The 26564-nt window shown below is 40.7% G+C and overlaps 1 protein-coding gene across 1 annotated transcript in view; it reads left to right on the forward strand.

Moving 5' to 3' along the window:
- The first annotated feature begins 324 nt into the window (after positions 1-324).
- The window catches only part of LOC123763735 (beta-1,4-galactosyltransferase 2-like), a 135054-nt gene continuing 108814 nt past the window's right edge, over positions 325-26564 (forward strand). Inside the window, exons 1-3 of the mRNA XM_045751054.2 lie at positions 325-430; positions 1479-1633; positions 18331-18412. Coding sequence (XP_045607010.2) covers positions 325-430; positions 1479-1633; positions 18331-18412 — 343 coding nt within the window. The remainder of the gene's footprint in view (positions 431-1478; positions 1634-18330; positions 18413-26564) is intronic.

The following is a 26564-nucleotide window of genomic DNA, read 5'->3' on the forward strand; positions in this document are numbered from 1 at the left end:
TACACACAAGTGGTGACAAGAAACGTTCTATGGCAACATGTCAAGGGGCCTACATGAGAGGAAATGATGAACCAGCCAGACTTGATCTGGTATTCACCCTGAACGAGTCAGACATAAGGGAAGTCAAATCAGAACCCCATAGGTATGAGTGACCACAGTGTCCTAACATTTAAGTTTCAGGTGGAAGTAGGATTAGAACACCCAAGGAATGGACCGAAAAGTAAAAGGCTGGAACACCGAGGACGAAACTGTGATGAAACTAGAAAATTTCTAACAGGAATACCATTGAAGATAGAACTCAGTGGAAAGTCTGCACAAGGCATGATGGACTACATCACCCAGAAGTTTCAGGAGGCAAAAAACAGGTTTATCCCGTTCCAGAAAGAAAACACAGAAAATCAAAAGGGGAATTCGTGGTTCAATAATGCATGTAAGGAAGCAAGGCAACTCAGCACAAGGGCACGGGGAAACTATAACAATAACAGGACACCAGGGAGTAGAGAGAGATACTAGGGGGCCAGAAATGGATTGGTCAGTGAGAAGGCAGGAGTCACTCACCCAATATCAGCTTTGCATAACACCAATCAGTAAAGCTCCTCGCTATATATTAGCAATTTGGTTCTCTAATTGACAAACACTTCCAAAGGATACCTGATCAACCAGGCTGTGACTCATACGTCAGGTTGCGAGCAGCCGTATCCAACAGCCTGGTTGACCAGTCCAGCAACCAGGAAACCTGGTCGACGACCGGGACGCGGGGTCACTAAGCCCCGGAATCACCTCAAGGTAACCTCAAGGTAACCTCTGTATTAACATTTACTTATGAACGCCTTACTTGCTTAAGGGGTTATCTTGAGATGATTTCGGGATGTGTAACATCCCTTAACATTTCGGGGCTTAGCGTCTCAGCAGCCCGGTCCTCGACTAGGCCTCCTTCTTGTTATATATTCCCAGGAAGCAATCCGTAGCAGCTGTCTAACTCCCAGGTACCTATTTACTACTAGTTGAACAGAGGAGTGGAGGCATATGCGTGTGTGCAACATTACAAACTTCTAAAGGTCCAGGTAGTAAAGTTGAGTTTGATCTTGACGCACAATCTAGAATTCCAGGTTCGAAAACCTTGGTGGGACAGAAATAGTTGGGCCAATTTCCTTACACCTAATGAGCTGTTCACCAAGCAGCAAGTAGGTATTCAGGAGTTACTCAGCTTGTTGTGGGGTTATATACTGGGTGGGGTCAGTAATTCGACGCTGGGGATGGGGAAAGGTCCTAGATAAAAGCCTAATGTGTATGAATACACTCTGGCTTCCTGTCCCCCAACACAGTGAATTTTAAGCTGTTAAGTAAAATCGGATGACGTTTTCGTATTGTTTACCTAATCAAATTAACTCGATATTCACGGGTTTAATGCTTAAGTCTAGAGTTTTCTTATCATCTGTGTTTGGTAAGAAAGTAGTAAGCCAGCGTGTTACCGACAGGCGGGAGGCTGAAGGTGGAGACGAATGTGTCGGTGAGGGATGCGGAGAGTCGACACCAGAGCGGGGTGAGGCAGGGAGGGTTCTCCTGGCCGCCCCACTGTCTACCAAGATGTTCCCTGGCTCTCATCGTCCCCTACAGGAACCGGCAACAACATGTGTGTATAAACTGTTTAGGTTTTCTTAGTCTCTTGGTATTGCATATCTTCCTCTTCTTTCCGGTAGTGTTGTATTCTCTACATTCTCTACTAATTACAAAATTATACTTTAGTGATAAAAATAGTCCCATAATAATAATACCCAGAGTGCAATAAATAAAAATACTTAATGTACTAAACCTTATTAATTATCACCAGTAAAACGGGTGGGAGAACTGTTCTCTTTTACTCTTCCTTAATGACCGTAAGTATCGGCTCGAAACCTCAATGTTTCAATATTGTTTGAGGGGAATATCTGGCGACAGTTCAGAGGTGTCTTAGCGTCACAGGGTATTGCCAGATGATGTTAACGAAGAGACCAGGATCAGCATTGCAGAGCATACAGACGAGGGCTGGGGTCAGCATAGCCGGGCATGATGGCGGGGGACTGGGCCCAGCATGGCAAAGTATCCGACAAGAGCTAGAATGAACATAGCAAAGCATGCTGGTGGGGAAGCGGGGTCAACATAGCAGATCATGCAGATGGTGAAGCGGCGTCAACATATCAGAGCATGCATGTGGTGAAGCAGGGTCAACATAGAGCATGCAGGTGGTGAAGCGGGGTCAACATTGTGGGAACACTTGTCGGGATTGATGTGAGAGAACTACTAGATGTGAGAGAAGGACTTGTACTGTACTAAATTAAAAATTACTGTTTGCAAAATTAATTTAACTAAAGTCTCTAGCTAGGGTCGTATATCCTAGCTCATCTTTTCCTAATGACAGACTGTGGGCTGTAAGAGGCAGGTGGGATCCCTAAGGATGAATGGAGAAGTTGATTTAAGATTCACAATCCACCTGCAGACAAGTATCTCACATCAGCTTGTATTGTTAATACAAGTAAAAGATTTAATAATTCAGTTCTATAACTGAACACTGGTTCTGTTTAAATCAGGGATCTAAACATGTACACAGTCCAGCCCACCAGCACCCAGCTATAACAGCCAATATTCATATACTAATAACACAACAATTTATATTGTAGAAGTATGATATATATATGAATATGCAATCAAATGACCTTAAATGTGGTCTAAGTACTATTAACGAAAAACAAGAGATTATATTCAAAATTATAAACTTATATTACAAATCACCCAAAGAATGAGGTGATTTGGTAAAATGCTATGCCCAAGATTACTATCCGAGTGCCGGCGGTGGGGTGGTTCAAATAGCCTCGGCTATCACCTCATTTTGTCCGGTCGTGATGGTCAAGTGGATTAAGGCGTCTTGTACATACCAGTTGCGTTGCTCCTGGGAGTATGGGTTCGAGTCACTTCTGGGGTGTGAGTTTTCAGTTGCATATTGTCCTGGGGACCATTCAGGCTTGTTCGCATTTGTGTTCCTCACGTGTGCCCCAAAGAATGAGATGATTTGGTAAAATGCTATGCCCAAGATTACTATCCGAGTGCCGGCGGTGGGGTGGTTCAAATAGCCTCGGCTATCACCTCATTTTGTCCGGTCGTGATGGTCAAGTGGATTAAGGCTTCTTGTACATACCAGTTGCGTTGCTCCTGGGAGTATGGGTTCGAGTCACTTCTGGGGTGTGAGTTTTCAGTTGCATATTGTCCTGGGGACCATTCAGGCTTGTTCGCATTTGTGTTCCTCACGTGTGCCCCAAAGAATGAGGTGATTTGGTAAAATGCTATGCCCAAGATTACTATCCGAGTGCCGGCGGTGGGGTGGTTCAAATAGCCTCGGCTATCACCTCATTTTGTCCGGTCGTGATGGTCAAGTGGATTAAGGCGTCTTGTACATACCAGTTGCGTAGCTCCTGGGAGTATGGGCTCGAGTCACTTCTGGGGTGTGAGTTTTCAGTTGCAGATTGTCCTGGGGACCATTCAGGCTTGTTCGCATTTGTGTTCCTCACGTGTGCCCCAAAGAATGAGATAATTTGGTAAAATGCTATGCCCAAGATTACTATCCGAGTGCCGGCGGTAGGGTGGTTCAAATAGCCTCGGCTATCACCTCATTTTGTCCGGTCGTGATGGTCAAGTGGATTAAGGCGTCTTGTACATACCAGTTGCGTTGCTCCTGGGAGTATGGGTTCGAGTCACTTCTGGGGTGTGAGTTTTCAGTTGCATATTGTCCTGGGGACCATTCAGGCTTGTTTGCATTTGTGTTCCTCACGTGTGCCCCAAAGAATGAGATAATTTGGTAAAATGCTATGCCCAAGATTACTATCCGAGTGCCGGCGGTAGGGTGGTTCAAATAGCCTCGGCTATCACCTCATTTTGTCCGGTCGTGATGGTCAAGTGGATTAAGGCGTCTTGTACATACCAGTTGCGTTGCTCCTGGGAGTATGGGTTCGAGTCACTTCTGGGGTGTGAGTTTTCAGTTGCATATTGTCCTGGGGACCATTCAGGCTTGTTCGCATTTGTGTTCCTCACGTGTGCCCCAAAGAATGAGGTGATTTGGTAAAATGCTATGCCCAAGATTACTATCCGAGTGCCGGCGGTGGGGTGGTTCAAATAGCCTCGGCTATCACCTCATTTTGTCCGGTCGTGATGGTCAAGTGGATTAAGGCTTCTTGTACATACCAGTTGCATTGCTCCTGGGAGTATGGGTTCGAGTCACTTCTGGGGTGTGAGTTTTCAGTTGCATATTGTCCTGGGGACCATTCAGGCTTGTTCGCATTTGTGTTCCTCACGTGTGCCCCAAAGAATGAGGTGATTTGGTAAAATGCTATGCCCAAGATTACTATCCGAGTGCCGGCGGTGGGGTGGTTCAAATAGCCTCGGCTATCACCTCATTTTGTCCGGTCGTGATGGTCAAGTGGATTAAGGCGTCTTGTACATACCAGTTGCGTAGCTCCTGGGAGTATGGGCTCGAGTCACTTCTGGGGTGTGAGTTTTCAGTTGCATATTGTCCTGGGGACCATTCAGGCTTGTTCGCATTTGTGTTCCTCACGTGTGCCCCAAAGAATGAGGTGATTTGGTAAAATGCTATGCCCAAGATTACTATCCGAGTGCCGGCGGTGGGGTGGTTCAAATAGCCTCAGCTATCACCTCATTTTGTCCGGTCGTGATGGTCAAGTGGATTAAGGCGTCTTGTACATACCAGTTGCGTTGCTCCTGGGAGTATGGGTTCGAGTCACTTCTGGGGTGTGAGTTTTCAGTTGCATATTGTCCTGGGGACCATTCAGGCTTGTTCGCATTTGTGTTCCTCACGTGTGCCCCAAAGAATGAGGTGATTTGGTAAAATGCTATGCCCAAGATTACTATCCGAGTGCCAGCGGTGGGGTGGTTCAAATAGCCTCGGCTATCACCTCATTTTGTCCGGTCGTGATGGTCAAGTGGATTAAGGCGTCTTGTACATACCAGTTGCGTAGCTCCTGGGAGTATGGGCTCGAGTCACTTCTGGGGTGTGAGTTTTCAGTTGCATATTGTCCTGGGGACCATTCAGGCTTGTTCGCATTTGTGTTCCTCACGTGTGCCCCAAAGAATGAGGTGATTTGGTAAAATGCTATGCCCAAGATTACTATCCGAGTGCCGGCGGTAGGGTGGTTCAAATAGCCTCGGCTATCACCTCATTTTGTCCGGTCGTGATGGTCAAGTGGATTAAGGCGTCTTGTACATACCAGTTGCGTTGCTCCTGGGAGTATGGGTTCGAGTCACTTCTGGGGTGTGAGTTTTCAGTTGCATATTGTCCTGGGGACCATTCAGGCTTGTTCGAATTTGTGTTCCTCACATGTGCCCCAAAGAATGAGGTGATTTGGTAAAATGCTATGCCCAAGATTACTATCCGAGTGCCGGCGGTGGGGTAGTTCAAATAGCCTCGGCTATCACCTCATTTTGTCCGGTCGTGATGGTCAAGTGGATTAAGGCGTCTTGTACATACCAGTTGCGTTGCTCCTGGGAGTATGGGTTCGAGTCACTTCTGGGGTGTGAGTTTTCAGTTGCATATTGTCCTGGGGACCATTCAGGCTTGTTCGCATTTGTGTTCCTCACGTGTGCCCCAAAGAATGAGGTGATTTGGTAAAATGCTATGCCCAAGATTACTATCCGAGTGCCGGCGGTGGGGTGGTTCAAATAGCCTCGGCTATCACCTCATTTTGTCCGGTCGTGATGGTCAAGTGATTAAGGCGTCTTGTACATACCAGTTGCGATGCTCCTGGGAGTATGGGTTCGAGTCACTTCTGGGGTGTGAGTTTTCAGTTGCATATTGTCCTGGGGACCATTCAGGCTTGTTCGCATTTGTGTTCCTCACGTGTGCCCCAAAGAATGAGGTGATTTGGTAAAATGCTATGCCCAAGATTACTATCCGAGTGCCGGCGGTAGGGTGGTTCAAATAGCCTCGGCTATCACCTCATTTTGTCCGGTCGTGATGGTCAAGTGGATTAAGGCGTCTTGTACATACCAGTTGCGTTGCTCCTGGGAGTATGGGTTCGAGTCACTTCTGGGGTGTGAGTTTTCAGTTATATATATATATATATATATATATATATATATATATATATATATATATATATATATATATATATATATATATATATATATATATATATATATATATATATATATTTATATATATATATATATATATATATATATATATATATATATATATATATATATATATATTCAATTTATATGAAGAGATTCAGTCTGCTTGACGGGATCTCTTCTTACAAAAGCTTACAAAAAACTTACTGAAATATGAGGTGTTGCCTTTCCCTGTAACGACAAACAAACTTATTGGATATATCAAGGTTATAAAAGCATGCAATTGGCCAATTAACACTCTAAAATAACTCAATATGGTTAGGTCTGAATGCCACCGGCCATCTGACAAGTAGCCAGACTTGATAACTCTCTTGACAAGTTCAGGCACTAAATTTTGTATGACAACTTTGCTGTTTTAATATTCTAGTAGTGTTTCTAATTGATTATGTCCTTAATTGCATTAGCAGTAGGCTAGAATAGGTGGTGGAGGTGGAGATGGCATCACACTGGGTGAGAGCTCCACACTACACCATTTTTAGATTATTTTACTAGGAATTTTCCTTGTAGATATTGTCCAGGTACTCCCCCAGTTCTAGATAATAATCACTGGTGATAAAGATAACTGAATAAGGTGTCCTAAGCTGAAAATTGTTCGCAAAAGTCACAATCACATGTTTCACTCTATTAGTAAAGAAACGCGTTTTGACCTCGGGCTGTGGTGGGCGCTTCTGTTCCAGCCATCGTCCCCCACCCCAATACTCCCTGAGGAAGGTAGCCTTCAATGAATACTGACTGATTATTTTTACTATCTAGACATATGATTGAGGTAAGATGTGATTATAATATAATTAGATATAGGATTTAAAGATTATAAGTAGTACTTGCTAGCACTATTGATTCTTATTAAGGATTTGATTTAATCCGTACCTGAAATTGATTGAATTGTTCCAATAGTTTTTTAATTAAGAAATTCTCGGATCATCTAGGATCCGAATGTATAATGAATCTGTAGTGATTCTAAGATGATTTTAATATGATTTTATTATGATTTTAGATATGATACAGAAATAAGACATTTCTTAGTACATTTCTTAGAAATAATACATTTCTTAATAATGTTGATATAGTGGGTAAAATTTCTCGGCATCTTCCAAAAGGAGAGAACTGGCACAGAGTTCAATATTAAGGACGATAGTAACCATATGTATTCATTTACTCCTCATCGGATTGATAATACAAGTGCAAATTTTGCTTGCACTTTTGTGCGGCTGTCCTTTGTGGATGAGTGTGCCTGTTAAGAGTCTGTGGGTCATGTGGAGTTAGAGGTTTTGGAGGTCTCCAAGAATCTAACTGTAGCTGGCTCACTGATTTCATGTGAATGAGTTTGTCCAATGTCTTCAGGGAAGTGATTCCTTTAGACAGAATTTTGATTATTCTCAAAAACCCCTGGCTATCTGTATGGACAGAGACAACTTTACCCAATGGCCTGTCAGCCCTAGGGCCATCACCCATGCACCTCCGGCGGCAGCTTGTCGAAGGTGGAAGTGGAGCCTAGGCCGTTTGTCATGATAATTAGTGATGGCTCTTATTTTGAGGAAGGGTCTATAATCCAGTTAAGCCTTCATTCTTAATTTATATTACTATGCTGGTAAAATACACTTCTTGATGATAAATATGGAGGTGCAAAATTAACTACCACTCATAGGATGAGTATAGGGTACAGAATGAACTACCACTCACAGGATGAGTATGGGTGGCACAACAAACTACATGTCACAGGATGGGTATGGGTTGCACAAACTACTGGTAACAGGATGAGTATGGGTTGCCCAATAAATTACCATACAGAGGATGAGTATGGGGTGCACATAAACAAAGACTTAAAGGATGAGTATGCGGTGCTCAATAAACTACCACTCACATGATGATTATGATATTCGTGCTCTATAATAGGGTAACTAAAATACACCTGTTTCCAAAATAAATACTTTAATGACAAATATTTGAAAATATATTATATGATTCCGATTTTCTGATGATATAGAACATATGCAGATATGCAAATAAAGGGACGTAGTATATGGAACTCACTCCCTAATGAATTGAAAAGCTGTCAACTTTTGCCTCATTCAAAAACAAAACTAAAAAGTATCTAATTTCATCTTCATAGTTTCCTACCTTGTGCTTTAAAATTGCACTGTATCTACTGCTACCCAATATTTATGTACCTAATCCAAACAACTTTACCATTGCGATCATTGCTGTCTTCCTATATGAACTATCAATATGCTGTATTGTGCCTATTAATCTTTGTTAGATTACCAATCAAGCTATCAGTGCAATCAATCAGAGCTACCAATGTGCTTTAATATACCACCTAATCTCTCTCATCTCATTTTTTTCCTTGCAATGTACCTGTTATCATTTTATATATTCTGCTAGAATTTACCTGCTTAACCCTTAAACTGCCCTACGCGCCTGCAGGCCCACGTCTGGGGGTGCGCAACATGCCTCCGGGTACTTTTATTTTTAGTGTTCCATTCAAAACTCCTGCAGTTACATGGGGTTCGTATCAGCTTCCCCAGGGCACTAGTAAACAGACGCCATCTTTAAAAAAAATCGTGGGCCACATTCCCGGGTGTGAGAACCTCAGTACTGAGTGAGCAAGCAAGGCTGGCGAACACAGCATGAGCTCACAGCACTGCTGTTCAGTTTGTGACCTGATAATGTCAAAATACATATATAACTTTTATTATTTAGCCATGATAGTATTATAGAAGAGCCTGAGCGTGATAATGACTGTGTACAATGTTCAAATATCAGCGATTCAATGCTGTTCACGATGTTCACGGCTCTTTTCAAGCACGGCCCCTCTCTTTGACTTCGTTCCCAGGCTATGTTCAGCCAGGCCTTTATTTTAACTTCATACCTAGGCTCCGTTCCAGTACGGTCCTCTCCTTGACGTCTTAACCAGGCTCTGGTGCAGCACGTCCCCTTTCCTTGACTTCTTCCCCAGTCTCTGTTCCATCACAGCCCCCTCTTTGACTTCTTTAGAAGGCTCTGTTTAGCATGGCCCTTTCTTTGACTTCTTTCCCAGGCAATGTTCAGCAAGGCCTTCTCTTTGTCGTCTTACCTAGGCTCTGTTCCAGCACAGCCTTCTCTTTGACTTTTTAACCAGGCTCTTTTCCATCATGGCCCTCTCCTTGACTTCTTCACCAGACTCTGTTCCAGCACGGCTCTCTCTTTGACTTCTTCCCTAGCCTCTGTTCCATCACAGCCCTCTCCTTCACTTCTTTCCCAGGCACTGTTCCAGCACGGCTTTCTGTTTGACTTCTTCCCAGGGCTCTATTCTATCACGAGCCTCTCCTTGACTTCTTTCCAAGGCTCAGTTCCAACATGGCCTTCTCAATGACTTCATTCCCAGGCTCTTTTACAGCACGGCATTCTCTTTAACTTCTTTCCCAGGCTCTGTTCCATGATGGACCTCTCTTTGACTTCTTCCTGAGGCTCTGTTTTAGAACAGCCCTCTCTTTTACTTCTTCCCCAGGCTCTTTTCAAGCACGGCCCCTCTCTTTGACTTCGTTCCCAGGCTATGTTCAGCCAGGCCTTCATTTTGACTTCTTACCTAGGCTCCGTTCCAGTACGGTCCTCTCCTTGACGTCTTAACCAGGCTCTGGTGCAGCACGTCCCTTCTCCTTGACTTCTTCCCCAGTCTTTGTTTTATCACAGCCCCTCTTTGACTTCTTTCGCAGGCTCTGTTTCACCATGGCCCCTCTCTTTGACATCTTCCCTATGCTCTTTTCCAGCATGGCCTTTTCTTTGACTTCTTCCCCAGGCTCAGTTCCTGCACGGCCCCTCTCTTTGACTTCTTTCCCAGTCTCTTTTCCAGGACGACACTCCTCTTCGACTTCTTTCACAGTCTCTGTTCCAGCACGGCCCTCTCTTTGACTTCTTTCCCTGGCGGCTTTGTTCCAGCACGGCCCTCTCTTTGACTTCTTTCCCTGGCGGCTTTGTTCCAGCACGGCCCTCTCTTTGACTTCTTTCGCAGGCTCTATTTCACCATGGTCCCTCTCTTTGACTTCTTTCCCAAGCAATGTTCAGCAAGGCCTTCTCTTTGTCTTCTTACCTAGGCTCTGTTCCAGCACAGCCTTCTCTTTGACTTTTTAACCAGGCTCTTTTCCATCACGGCCCTCTCCTTGACTTCTTCACCAGACTCTGTTCCAGCACGGTACTCTCCTTGACTTCTTCCCTAGGCTCTGTTCCAGCACAGCCCTCTCCTTGAATTCCTCACCAGGCTTTTTTCCAGCACGGCCCTCTTTATTTCTTCACCAGGCTCTGTTTCATTACGGCTCTCTCCTTGACTTCTTCACCAGGCTCTGTTCCAGCACGGTCCTCTCCTTGACTTCTTCCCCAGGCTATGTTTCAGCACGGCCTTCTCTTTGATTTCTTTTCCACACGGCCCTCTCCTTGACTTCTTCACCAGGCTCTGTTCCAGCACGGCCCTCTCCTTGACTTCTTCACCAGGCTCTGTTCCAGCACGGCCTTCTCCTGGACTTTTTCCCCAGGCTCTGTTCCAGAACGGCCTTGTCGTTGACTTCTTCCCCAGGCTATGTTCTAACACCATCCTCTCCATACCTTCCCACCCAGGCTCAGTTCGAGCTCTGCTAATTAGTGAGGGCCAAGAAAGATAAGAAGAATTAACAGGGAATTCACGGATGACTTGATTTACTGTGTCCGTTTTGAGTGCAGACAGTGAGTGGACGTCACTGGTGACTGTTATAATGTTGTGTCAGTGTTGAGAAGAGGCAGTGAGTGGACGTCACGGGTGACTGTTATAATGTTGTGTCAGTGTTGAGAGCAGGCAGTGAGTGGACGTCACGGGTGACTGTTATATTGTCGTGATAGTGTTGAGAGCTGACAGTGGGTGGACGAGACGGGTGACTTATAATGTTGTGTCAGTGTGGAGAGCAGACAGTGAGTGGACGTCAGGAGTGTTAGTTATGCCAAATCGAATTCGTTTTGCTATTCTCGAGGGCTCAGATTTTGCACAGATGATTTTAGTTACATCGGCAATGACCTGTTTTTAGCCCCTGCTATTTTACACAGGGAGATCAAACAATCGTCTTGCGACATCCCAAAATATTGTTACCTTGGTGACCTGCACTGACACAGTTATCTCTAATGGTCAATGACATAATCAGCCAGCCAGTCTTCATCTTCCATCAATAACTCCGTTTTCCGTGATAGCGTATTTAACCCAATATTAGGAAACGGAAGCCGTTAAAATAGGATTGAAAAGCATTTGGGCTAATGAAATTCAAGAAAAAAGGAGACAAAACAATGCCATTGGGGAAAGTAAAACGGCACAGTTTTGTCTCTTTTTATCATAAGGATGCACGGTGTACAGTCTGCCTATCGTAGTTTATGTGAATATGTCTAGTTGTCCGTCGACTCGCTCTTCTCGTTTGCGCCGTTCAAATGATTTTCCACTGGCATTCCATGTGTAATACGTAGGCACTTCTGAATACAGCAGTGTTTTTGCAAACGCGTCATTTTGACATAACGTGAAGAAAGCAGTTAACGCTGTAGCCGGTGGATCCATAGCTGTTTGTTGCACATTTGCAGCTGTGAAATAAACGTGCTGTCCACTTTCTTGTTTTCAAAACCAAAAAAAAAAATAGTAACAAAATATTTCAATTCAAATGCAGATCAATCAACACAGGTCAGTTTCACCACCAATTGCACTGAAAAAAAGAAGTTAAAAATGAAATGAAAAACAATTAAAAAAAACAAAAAACAAATAAACTATACTTACGAAATATGTGGTATGGTAAACAACACAGCTCAATTCCAATGCCATGTCACACAAAATAATTAAATAATAATGAAAATAAATAAAAATCTATGAAAATTCAATTTATCAATGCAATCGGAAACCCTGAAATGGAATTGTAACATATTTTGTATAGAGTGTGTTGCTCTTAGGTGCAACAGATGGCGTTATTTTAAAAAAGAAAACATGTTTTTACCTGTCATAGCTGTGTGGCATATAAATAGTAGGTATATAAAACACGCACATATTCGAATGGAATGTTGTCTCAAAATTTCAAAGCTATCGGTGAAGAAATTTCGGAGATTACAAATTGTGTTGCTCCTAAGTTCTACAGATGGTGCTTTAAAAAAAAAACATGTTTTTTCCTGTCACAAGTGAGACATGTATATAGTAAGTTTATAAAAAGACTCACAAAATTCAAATAAAGTGTTGTGTCAAAATTTCAAAGCAATCGGTAAAGAGGTTTCGAAGATTTCCCTCACATGAAAAACATAAAAAACACAGCTTTTCAAAATAAGCATGTTTTTTCCTCGTGACATACGTGACATCTATATAGTATGTATATAAAAACCTGCTCGGATGCGAATGGAACAGTGTGTGGAAATTTCAAAGCAATTGGTGAAGAACTTTTGGAGATTAGCGATTTTGAACAAACGAACTTTACCATTTTTATTTATATAGATAGCATTTGTGTTTCTCTTGCATGCAACAGATGGCGCTGTTTATCAAGAAAAGCATAGTTTCACCTGTCACAGGTGTGGCATCTATACTTAAATATATAAAATGAACGGTATGGTAAACAATACAGCCCAATTCCAACACAATGTCACACAAAATAATTCAATAAAAAATTAAATAAATCGAAATTTATGAAAATAAAATTTATCTTTGCAATCGGAAACATTGAAATGGAATTCGTGACATATTTAGTAAAGCGTGAATAATTCTATTATGTGCAACAGATGGCGCTGTTTTTCAAAAACGCATGATTTTACCTATCACAGGGGTGGCATCTATATAGTAGGTTTATAAAAAAACGCGCCTATTCGAATTTAACATTGTATCAAAATTTCAAAGCAATCGGTGAAAATCTTTTGGAGATTACATCGTGTGTTGCTCTTACATCCAACAGATGGCACTGTTTTTCAAAAAAGGCATGTTTTTTCCTGTCACATGTGAGGCATGTATATAGTAGATCTATGAAAAAACGCGCATATTTGAATTGAATGTTGTGTCCAAATTTCCCAGCAATCGGTAAAGAGGTTTCGAAGATTTCCCTCACATGAAAAACACATTTTTCAGAAAAAAACATTTGTTTTTACTGTGTAAAAAAAAAACATAAAAATATAATAAAAATGATATAAATATTAAAAACCGTGATATAAAAAGCATTTTTTTTTATATCATTCCGTGTCTAGATATAAACTGCACAATTTTAACTATTGGCCCCTGAGCTTTGTTGATGGTAATTCCAAATGCCAATCGATTTGGAAATTACAATCTCTTAAATTGAAATGGCATATCTATTGGAATAATAAGAATGCGAGGAATGAGGACATCTTCACCATTGAAAGGTCCTGTCAAGATTGTACTTCTGCGACGTTGCTGATTATTTTTTTTCCTGTAAGGCACGTGGCCTTGCAAAGTTTTGACTGGTTGATATTTCGCAACATAATAATTGGCAAGCCTATTTTCAATTGACGTACGTGTCATGGTATCCCTGGAAGATCGAGTGAATTCAACAATTCTGTTGGATAATTAACCGCTTCATCTCCTTCCTCAACAGTGTCGACGGACATGTATGTGACTGCCTCGCTTTGGATGATAGACTGAAAAATATTGTTAAGTTAGTAGACGACTTTATTCTTGGCAGCAAGAACAGCTTATTCATTCAGCCAATCGTGATTCTTATAATTGGTTTGAACATTGGGAAATACTTTTTCAACTAATCCTTCTTTTGTCGTCACTAAATTGTCGTCACTAAATTGTAGAAGTTATGAGGCAATGAAATTTGTCCTGCGGTCAGATCAACCGGCACGTTTCTGTTCCCATTTTTCAGAAATTGATATGAGAATATCTCAGCTGATGGATAGTTTTGCAACTGGACTCGCATATTTGCAGTTAATTTTAACGTCTTTACGAGGCGCCAGAAAGTAGAGTATATTAGTCTAGCATTTATTTCGTCCGCTGGTGTCAATCGAGGAATTACAGGTAATGTTTGCCTGAAATCTCCTGCAAGCAATATTAATGCATTCCCAAATGGTCTGATGTATCCAGGCAAACCTTGCAATGATCGATCAAGAACCTCGAACGATTTGTTGTGGGCTATTGTACATTCATCCCAAACAATAAGTTTGCATTTCTGCAATACTTTTCCAATGCCGGATGCTTTGGAAATGTTCATGTGGGAGTTTCAATGAATTACATGTTCAATGATAATTTCAAAGCCCAAGTAGCAGTTCTTCCACCTGGTAGCAATGTCGCAGCTATTCCGAACTATGCAAGAGCTAAGGTTCAGCTATTGTGGGATCGAAATCCTGCCAGAATCAATCTAATTAGGAAGGTTTTACCAGTTCCTCCTGGCGCATCTAAAATGATTTCTTTAAGCCCGTTATTGAGAGTTTGAATTATTTGATTGTAAATGCTTTTTCGGTCAAGCGTTAGCTTAGGAATATTTGATTGCACATACGACAACAGATCACCTGTGTTGTAATTTTGTTCACGACGCAATTCTACATCGAACGAAGCAGCAGTAGGTTGATTCGGTTACGGCATTTCCAATTGATTGAGAATTTTGTTCACGATTTCTAAGCTCAAATCTTGAATCATTATCAACACTTCGTTTTAGATTTTTGCTGTGAAATCCATGTTCATATTTGAATTTTCCTTTCGTATTCGATGGATAACATCTACAGCTATGTGCGATTTATATATCTCCCATAACTCTGTTGGAGATGAAAGAGAACAGGCGGTCAATATGACTGCAAACAATGCACAAATTTGATTTGGATGTGACGTGTTGGACGCATATTAATGCATACATCCCAGTGTCGGACATTCTCCAATAAATTCAGAGCTTGACATGCACTACAGAAAGTGGCATGTGTAACGCCGTTGACAAATCTCAATTGCTGGAAAGACGTTGGACCGGGCACGTTTACCAACAGTATGCGAAAAAAGAATCATTCATCCTGATTGGGATGCACGGTGTACAGTCTGCCTATCGTAGTTGTTTTCAATATGCCAGGTTGTCCGTCGACTCGCTCTCCTTGTATGCGTCGCTCAAATTATTTTCTACTGGCATTCCATGTGTAATACATAGGCTCTTTCGAATACAGCTGTGTTTTCGCAAAAGGGTCATTTTGACATAACGTGAAAAAAACAGTTAACATTGTAGCCTGTTAGTTGCACATTTGCAGCTGTGAAAAAAACGTGTTGTCTATTTTCTTGTTTTCAAAAGAAAAAAAAAATACTAACGAAATATTTATATTCAAATGCAGATCAATCAACACAGCTCAATTTTGCCGCCAATTGCACTGAAAAATAAGCAGAACAGTTAAATAAATGAAATGAAAAAAATGAAATAAAGAAACAAGTAAACTATACCCATAAAATGAAGGGTATGGTAAACGACACAGCTATATTCCAACGCAATGTCACACAAAATAGTTAAATAAAAATAAAAATAAATCAAAATCTATGAAAATTTAATTTGTCATTGCAATCGGAAACATTTTTTTTTTTTTTGAGATATATACAAGAGTTGTTACATTCTTGTACAGCCACTAGTACGCGTAGCGTTTCGGGCAGGTCCATGGAATACGATCCCCTGCCACGAAGAATCGTTTTTTCATCCAAGTACACATTTTACTGTTGCGTTAAACAGAGGCTACAGTTAAGGAATTGCGCCCAGTAAATCCTCCCCGGCCAGGATACAAACCCATGACATAGCGCTCGCGGAACACCAGGCGAGTGTCTTACCACTACACCACGGAGACTGTAAATTTAAATTGAATTGTAACATATTTTGAAGAGTGTGTCTTGTTCTCATGTGCAACAGATGGCATTGGTTTTCAATTTTTTTTTTTTTACCTGTCACAGGTGAGGCATGTAAATAGTAGGTATATAAACACACGCACGTATTCGATTGGAACGTTGTGTCAACATTTCAAAGCAATCAATGAAGAACTTTTGGAGATTACAGTGTGTGTTGCTCTTATGTCCTACAGATGGCACTGTTTTTCAAAACAGCATGTTTTTCATGTCATAGGTGAGGCATGTATATAGTAGGTATATAAAAACACTCGCATATTCGAATGGAACGTTGTGTCAAAGTATCAAAGCAATCGGTAAATAGGTTTCGAAGATTTCCCTCACATGAAAAAAGCATGTCACGTCTGTGACACTGATGTCACAGACGTGACATCTATGTAGTATGTATATAAAAACCTGCCCGGATGCGAATGGAACGTTGTGTGAAAATTTCAAGGCAATCGGTGAAGAACATTCGGAGATTAGCGATTTTGAACAAACGAACATTTTCATTTTTATTTATACAAATGGAATGGCATTTCACAATGAATACAATGTCGTTCAAATCAAAAATTTATCCCAATTATCGTGCCCTTGACATCTATTCCCCACCAACACTGAACTTGGACAGAGCTCCACATATGACTGGAAGCCTCCCCCCTTTTTCCTAATCATCTACATTGCAAACTTGAATCGGTTATAAGTTCTCACTTCTTGTGTTGCCAATATTATTTCCACTAACACAGAGGCAGAAAATAGACTTTGCCTGTCAAAATGGCCGTCCAGTCTGCTGTATCACCTATCACAGAATGGACGCCCTCATCATATTACGTGCATCTCTTGAACAAAAAGCCCTGTTTACATATCTTATCAGAAAAGCCCAAACATCCAAGGATTTTCCTACTTTTCTTTTAGAGTCACTTCGTTGCCCTACTTCTTGCATCCATGCTTGAAATCTTCTGTGTTCACTGTCGGTCACGCAGCCACCTCCCATGAACACTCGTTCTCTAGTGAAAAGAGTGTGTTGAAAAATTTCACTACAAGTACCAATATTTGCAGCTAATTAAATCATGTGACAGGTCTTTTTTCCTGGTGTTTCTGATTTCTAAACCAGATCGATCAGCACAGACAATTACCCCACCACGTGTAGGAACTATTTCCTTGCAAGTCACTCATGACTTACTGGCCAGCATAACTACCACTCAGAATCTGGCCCGAGGGATATCTCTTCAATCCTCTGACCTTCCGGATCTTATTCTGCTCTGCTAAATCCTTGGAACTCAACACACACAGATCATCCACCGGTCAAAGTTCTGATCCGGAATATAAAAATTAGCATTTACTCAGCTCTCTGGTGACGAGGACAACAGTTCGTAGCTGCTAATATTTGCCTTTATTTAAGAATTATTACCGAGATATGGTAATGTTCTTGGAAGTATTTTATATGATATTTCTACTCAGTTTGTCTACTTGTACTCTGTGGCAATATTAAATAGGAGAAAATGTCAAAATCCAACAAAAATTTTCGGGGATTCTTTTTTTGTTAAAAATGTATACACAATGAACATTTAGCACCATTAGTGTGCCTTTACTCACACTGGGTCTAACAAGTTCCTGATTTCAAAGAAGCCTAAGTTATGAGAAAAGTGAGCTCAATTTACTCGCACAAACCAAAACTTTATATATCAATGTCACTCTACATCCGAAAACAACCAAGGATACCTTATTGTGTGCGTGTTAGAGCTTATAACATGTAGTGTGTGCATGTTTTATCTTATAACACATAGGTGTTACCTAAGCGTGTTATACTCACTGACACACTTCACCACCACCAGTAAATGGCGGACTTGGTCCACAAATTACCCAAAAAATCACACCAAAATTACGGCATTCTTTAGATTTTAGGAATTTACATTTGAATTAGTAATATTCTGGATATAATGTACCCGAAGGAGATTAGTTTGATTCACAACCAGAGACCTCCTCATCACTAATAACAAAGTGAACACCCAACCAACAAATCTGTAATGAAAAACTGATGTTTCGAATTTAAAACGACTTTTACATGGCTTGATAATAATATTTAAAAATGACATTAAACGACTTAAAAATAATCCAGGATAGAGCAAAATAAAATTTCCAGATTTTAAGATTTGTGGGTTAGGTGAGTAATCTTCAGCTACATCACTGTGAATTATTGCTTGGCAAAAACAGAGCCACAAAGTGTGAATTTCCCTGTTAACTCATGAACTGATGATTTATTTTACACATTGACTTATTGTCTATTACAATCTACACGACACTTAAACGTCTTTATAATATAATTAAAAAAATCATTATTTATGCAGCTCGGAGCTTTCCTGAACCACATGCACCCATTTCTACAGCGCCAGCAGCTCAACTACTCCATCTACGTAGTTGAACAGGCAGGTTAGTGACCCTATGCACAGGAAGGTTGGTGACCCTACGAGCAGAAAGGTTGTAACCCTACGAGCATGAAGGTTGGTAGCCCTTCAAGCAGGAAGACTGGTGTCCCAATGAACAGGAAGGCTGGTGACAGTATTGTAGAGGAAAAGGAGACTTGTGCCGATCCCCTCCATTGTTCCTTGCAACATTGCTTGATATAAAATTGCAACTTTGCAAAGTCATGTTGCATTACTCTCTAAGTTGAACAGGTTGCATGTAAGAAAGACACACAGGTAAAAGGCAATGATCAGCAGTACATGTTTGTGGTTTTTTTGGTGTGAGCGATGTTTGAAAAATTATTCTATTGCTTTTCGGACACAGCCAGTAAGGGTAGTTCGTTCAATGAAATGTACTCAGATGTTTATGTAATGTCAGTTGTAGCAATAGACAGCGTTGTTTAAGGCTAGGAACAGCAGAACGAGGAATCAAAAATGGAAACTGGAGAGGAAAATAAGTTATAGAGATATCGAGAAGGAATTTTTCAGTTATAGAGCCATCAATATATGGAATAGGTTAGATGCAGAGGTCTCTGAAGCTAATTCAATTAAATTTTTAAATGCAAATATGATAAAAGCATGATAAATGAGTCATTGCAAAGAACGTTTCGAAGGCAGGGCTAGGAGCCTAGCTCGACCCTGTAAGCACATCTAGGTGAGAACATCTAGGTGGGTACAAGCAAACGCAAAATCACTCCCAAACAAATCACTCAGACTCTCAAAATGAGGAGACACAAACTTGTACAACATCCCTGTTGGAAATTTTCGACATCAAATTACTGACACCTGGCATACTTAGATACTTAATTGAAATGGTTATTTCAGGTATTTACTAATAATACTAACACTATTGGATATGCTAGAGAAAGTTGTAACAAATAATTCCCACACAAACCTGGGAAAGTGTTGAGTCAGCCAAGCAGCCGAGTTACTTAATGTTTCGTCCAATGAATATTATATTTCCAGTCAAATAGTTAAAATACGAAGTAAGTATTTATTAAGACATTTCAGTGAAATGTACTCAGATGTTTATGTAATGTCAGTTGTTTATAACAATAAATTAGGAATAAATGAGCCTCTTTCTCCTATAACTGATAAATATATCTGAGAAACTGGACGCACCCAGAACGAAATGAGAGAGAGAGAGGCAGGCGCAAATAACACCACACAGCAGTGTGCACATGGCTCCCCAGACGCTCGGATGCCGCAGTGCTCAGTGGCCGTTCGCACGTACATCCTCTCTTGAGCTTTGCGTTACAGGAATGAAAAGAATTCCGCTCAACTGACGAGCTCTACATACAGGGGTATGTGGTTCCGAACAACGGTAATAGTGTATAATATTGGCCAGTAGATATAACTAATTTGTTGTTTTCGTTATGACACGAACGAACCACCCAGAACGGGTAAGCTTTACTCCAATTCCTAATTACTCCCCTTAACCCTTTAACTGCGTGGCCTATAAATATGACACCCCCCAGTGCACAGGAAATAAATTCTCTTGAAAATTTTTTTTTGTTTTTTTTAAAAGTGTCAAAAACCCTTCCCTCAGTATGGGTATGTCAAAAAAAATCGAACTTGTACGTACTTTGGCTGCTATGGGGGTCCATAAGTTGTCGCATGACGTACGCTCCCGGGGCCAGTAGGGCGCCCGGGCTGGGGCGCGCAAGTTGCCGCGAATATAGTTTTGTTCATTTTTTGCGCACAGTTTCAAATACATTTTATTTGTTTTTACGTGCTAATCCTATGTATAATGAACACGTACACTATATTATGGCAGTAAAACATCCCTACTGTCTGAGGACACTGTGTTATGTGCATGACACTTGTGTACACATATGTTGCACATATTTAACATGAATCATGATAATTTATGTATATATACAATCTATTTACAGACTATACACTGTCACACACTATATACATTCATGATCAACACACTCAGAACACCGCGATTGTGAGCAGCCACACCCAGCCAGCCCTCCTTCACTCCAACTCCTGATGATGTTACTACACTATACACACACACTGTATATATCCATGTACATGTGTGTTTCCCATAGCGAACCACGAAGCTAGTGTGGTGAGCAAAACAAGAGTGGCTGCCACACAGTGAGGGTACCTCAATTCTCTCCCTCACCAAAATTCCTCTTTCCACAATATTACGCTCAACGCTAATTATAACCACAATCCTGGTCACTAATTCCTGTAAATGAATAATTGACCACAGGTTTATTTTGAAAAGGAATCTAAAAAGTAGTTTGAAGATTCCTAAATGGACGAAATAATTCTGTGGCTAGCACTGTGAATATCGTGAACAGCATTTTTTCACTGATATTTGAACATTGTACCCAGTCATTATCACACTCAGGCTCTTCTATAATACTATCATGGCTAAATAATACAAGTTATATATATATTATGACATTATTAGGCGATGCTGTGGTCACACGCTGAACAGCAGTGCTGTGTGCTCATACTGCGAGCGCCAGCCTTGGTTGCTCACTCACTACTGAGGCTTCCACACCCGGGATTATGGACCACGATTTTTTTAAAAGATTGCGTCTGTTTACAAGAGCCCTGAAGAAGCTAATGTATACCCCATGTAGCCGTGGGAGTTTTGAATGGAACGTGAAAAATGCAAATACCCGGAGGCTCGTTGCGCACCTGAAGCCTGGGCCTGCAGGCTCGTTGCGCAGTTAATGGGTTAAATATACTACATCTCATAGAATCAGTATATTCCTAGTACATTCTCGGCATGTGCAGCTCAAGAGAAGAAGAGAGGACGCCGTATTGACCTGTAGTTCTCCGACTTCAAATAGTTCCATGAGAATTGTCTAACATTGTCTAACTGCAAGGTCTCCTGCGATTAATGGACATCCATGGTTTCTTATCAGGCCATTACAACTTCAGAGCTAAGCTCCTGTTATTCTCTTACTAATGTGTAGATAACTATCCTAGTAGTCTTGTTATCTAACCCAGGGGGTATAGATTACAAAATTAACCCCCAAATTGTGTGGAATGGGTAACACCTGGCAAGAACCCAACTTAAATCTACAGTTCACTTAAATTAATTAATATTACAGTTCATTATCAATTCAAAATTATAATTAGAGTAAGTAATAAATTGCATTATATAATAATCAAAGAAATTCCTGCTAGGATATTCCCCCACAATATTTATGGTCTACTTCAAACCAGACCATGTTTATGGTCCACATATTAACCAGCGTATATACATATAAATTTAAATTATAGCAGCAATACCTTGCTATATAAATTCCTAGCATATCAACAAACCTCATTCAACAATTAAAGTGATTGAGACCACAGCTGCCATTAACACCAAGAGTTACTGCTCAAAATGTTTATAATAATTCAGTATAATCAGCAGTGCTAGAATGGTCTCACAATTTAACCATAATAAAGTATGATAAGAGGTTGTGGCAAGAAGGCCATACATAAAGTGTACATATTTTTCTTATTTAATACATAAAAAAAATATTGCACCATACTATTTTTTGCACAATATTATATATAACTCCCTTGCCAACCCTTATGTATGGGGGTAGGACAATATTAGGCTAGAGCTGAACTGAGTAATGGTCAACCTAGCCTAATCCAGTTATTTGTGCTGACCCAAAGTGAGGATGGGATTACTACTTAGCTAGTGTTGCACTAAGAATTTTACAGCCTAGCAACCATTTAAATATTGGGCAGACCCTCTAGAGGGATGAGACTTATTATCAACACGAGTTGTTATATATATTTAGTTTCTTATCACATATTATCGTATTTTATTTCATCTTTGAGTGTTACAAAGTATATTTACCCTATCCAATGGTGATTATGATGAGCTAGCCTATGAGCACCCTCTAGTGATACCAAGTACCATTCAAATCCTTGTATATCTTTAATTTAATATATGTGTGCCAACCTCTATGAGGTAGGATATCGTAGCCTAGTTGCAGCAAATTAAACCCTAGGCTGCATCAAACGATACTTGTACAGTATCTATGAACAAGTACCCAAGCTATATAAGCAGTAACAGTACAAGCCCTAAAAGGCTTAAAACAACAGCCAATATGGCTAATCCAGAAAAGGTGAAAAGATTATTGACAGGCATTAAAGGCCATCTGACAAGACTACTCAATAAATGGGAGAAATTGTCACAAGTCTCCAGTTGATTATAATCAGCTGGAAATCTCTCTTAGAGTAGCTGATAGCAAATTTAAACAAGTGAAAGGAATGATAGGGTCGTACATAGGTGTACTCAATGTCAGTATTACTGACCCTGATAAAACAGATCAAATAATGACAGAGTTAGCCATGTATGAGGATAACACACAAGAAAAGTTCAATCCTTTCCTCAACTTACTAAGTATACATAAAGTAACATCTAACACAATAGTGTCTCAATCCAGTGCACCCCAGTCATGGGCATGATTACCCTTCTGGACTTACTAACTTTTGCTGAACTGGATGAAGAAAATTGGTACACCTTTTGGATGTCTTGTAATGCTCATGTACATTCAAAGACATCCATATCAAAGTTGGCAAAGTTCACATACCTTCAGAGCCTCCTCAGAGGGGAAGCTAAGAAGGTTATAGCTAATCTGTCCCTTCATGATGACACCTATGATATAACTATACAGATGTTGGAAGACAATTACCACAAAAAAGTATAGCTATCTTTTTTATCAACTAACGGATTTAAATCTTCCTAGGAATAGACCAGACTTCCTTCAAGACTTTAGGTTAGAGGTGGAGTCATTTGTGAAAGCCCTTAGCACCAAAGTAAATGTGTAGGCTTCCGAATGGTCACTAAAACTGTTCATCCAGAGGAAACTTCCTCGGGATGTTTTAGCAGAAATCTGCTCTTACTATAAAACTGACATCCTATCCTTTGATGAGATTTTTTAAGGATTGAGAATAACTGCCAACCGGCTGAAAGCTCATGACAGAATAAAATCCGACACTAACAAGTCAAACACTGATAAATCAGTGAGACCAAAGAGTGCAACAAATAAAACTAATAAGCCTAAAACATCTATTTCCACTCCCAGGTGGAAAAATAGCAGTGTAGGAACGTACACAGTGAGTCCCTCCAAACCTACAGTCACTGTGCCCCCCAAGGTGGAAACTTCTAAACATACTGTAGGATGGAGAGACTGTTCTGTCAAAGAGAACATTTATCATACCACTGCCAAAATTACCCTATTCGTACCTCCAGAATAAAGCGTCGTAAAGAGTTGCACAAATGCACAAGATGCTTAAAATCACATGACCCTAGTACCTGTGCAACACAACTACGTACTTGCAACAGATGTCATAGTGGGTGGTGGGACAACAACACTGGTGGGTGGCCTCGTAGCCTGGTGGATAGCGCGCAGGACTCGTAATTCTGTGGTGTGGGTTCGATTCCCGCACGAGGCAGAAACAAATGGGCAAAGTTTCTTTCACCCTGAATGCCCCTGTTACCTAGCAGTAAATAGGTACCTGGGAGTTAGTCAGCTGTCACGGGCTGCCTCCTGGGGGTGGAGGCCTGGTCGAGGACCGGGCCGCGGGGACACTAAAGCCCCGAAATCATCTCAAGATAACCATACAGTGCTATATGAGGACATTAGACCAAGGTCACCCAAACCCCAAGTGGAAGAAGAAACCTCTACTTCAGTACGGTACTGTAAAGTACGACAATATATGAATGTACTAACCACAAAGTCAAATAATAACATGACTTTACTAACTGCTCAATTAAATATAATCAACAAAAGGTCCAAGATCACCACTCATTGTCTGTTTTATCAAGGGTCACAAAAGACGTTTGTAACAAAACAAAAGAGATGGCAGATACCTTGAAACTTAAACGAATACAACAAGTAAAATTTAACATCTCGGTTCCTGACTAACACGGAACCACAAGACTATAAAGTAGTTTGACTACTAGTACATCATTGCGGTTATGCCAAACCAGTACAGGTTATAGTGGTAGACAAAATTACATCTGACCTATATGTACTTGGTCTAAGTAACACAGCCAAACGCCCTAAAAGAAAATGAATCAAGTTGGCTGATAACAAAATTAAGTCTGACCACCTTACCGATATCGGTATAATTGTAGATGAGGACTATTAATAAAACTTCATCACTGGAAGCACTAAACAGCAGGGAATGAACCAGTTACTGTCTGCAAGAGGCAAATTGCTTAATGGCCAGTATTGAGTCAAAGGCAGCCCCACACCTGTGGACAATAAACAAGTCAACCCAGTGATGGTTGCATGACTAGTCATAGAGCAGTCACCACTTAAATTTAGAGACATGTTTGAGGATGATCTTGATCCCCCCTGTACACAAATTATGGGATCTAGACACTTTAGGCATTGTCCCTGAACAACCTAGTCCAGATGATACATGGACATACAAACAGTACCTAGACTCAGTAGTTTACAAAGAAAATCAATACTGGGTCAGACTACCATGGAAGTTGAACCATCAACAACTTCCAGTAAATCATTTCATGGCACTAAACCAAATGAAATCATAGGTGTTGCACTTGAACAGACAACCTGATAAACTAAAATTGTGCAAAGAAATAATTTAACAGCAACTCGATAACAAATTCATCGAAGTTGTTACAGAAGATAACACTGAAGAGGGACACTATTTACCACATCATGCCGTACTAAAACAATCAGTTACCACAACTAAAAGGATTGTGTTTAACTGTAGTGCTAAAGCTAAACCAAATAGTGTCTTGTTGAATAACTGCTTTCAGACAGGCTCTAGCCTATCACAGAGGCTATATGATGTGCTGTTAAGATTTCACATAAGGACTTATTCATACACAATCGATATCAGCAAGGCATTTCTTAGGGTAGGTCTCCAAGAAGAAGATCGCAATTACACAAAGGTCTTCTGGATCAAGGATCCTGGTGATCCACACAGTGAAATAGTCACATATAGGTTTGCATCTGTTTTGTTTGGTGCTACGTCCTCACGGTTTCTGCTTCAAGCAACCTTTGATACATATTTGAAGAAGTCCAGTAGCCCAAATAAAACTGAAATTAGCAATAACTTTTATGTGGATAATTTCCAGAGAACTAACAGCAGGAAGGAAAAACTGCTAAACAAATATCATGAGGCTAATCGAGAGTTACTGGGAGCAAATATGCCTCTCCAGTCATAGGCCTCCATTAATCTGAAATTAAACCAACTAACTGAAGATGAATTTTCCAACCACATAGTTCCACAGAAGTTCAAGGTACTAGGTGTTGAGTGTGATACAACTTCAGATGAGTTGACTATTAAATTGGTGGAACCAGATACCGATAAATTAACTATGAGGAAACTACTATCACAAGTCAGTAAACCATTTGAATCTACGGAACTAGTAAGCCCCATATTAATTAAGGATAAACTGCTTATGAAGGAATGCTGGCAAAATAAAATAGGTTGGGATGATCCACTACCAAATGCTTTACTAGAAAATGGCAAGAGTTAACAATGGATCTAAGAATCCTAAACAACCTTAAGTTTCCTCATAACACTATAAAACATGATCAACCTATTAAGCTGTATTTGTTTTGTGTTGCCTCAGGAAAGGCGTATGGCACTGTAGCCTATTTAGTAACAAATGAGCAGGCAACATTGCTCACATTCAAAGCTAGGGTGGCACCGTTAAAGAAATGGCCATTGCCACTGTTAGAAAATTCCTCCCTACTGGTAGGAGTAAGATTGGCTCATTACCTGACCAAAACAATAAATAACCTCCACTTTACTGAAACAGTGGTATGGTCAGATAATGAGGCTGTCTTACAGTAGGTGAGAAATTATAATAACTAAACTCCTTACAAAAGTAATCGCATTAGGGGAAATATGAGAATTGTCAGCAAGGTACAAACTAAGATATGTTCCTACCAAAGAAAATCCAGCTGACTACTTTACAGAGGATTGACGTTAGGGCAATTATCCAGAGCCAAGATGTGGTTCAATGGACCTCAGTGGCTAGACAGTGAACGGTGGCCTAAACAAAAGCCACAAGTCATTGTGACCAATGTCACTGTTCCCACTGAAACACCAGAACCACCTCGGACTCTGGCAATTGATCCAAATCGGTTCTCTGA

This window comes from Procambarus clarkii, chromosome 52, assembly GCF_040958095.1.
Source record: "Procambarus clarkii isolate CNS0578487 chromosome 52, FALCON_Pclarkii_2.0, whole genome shotgun sequence".
NCBI classification, from domain to species: domain Eukaryota; kingdom Metazoa; phylum Arthropoda; class Malacostraca; order Decapoda; family Cambaridae; genus Procambarus; species Procambarus clarkii.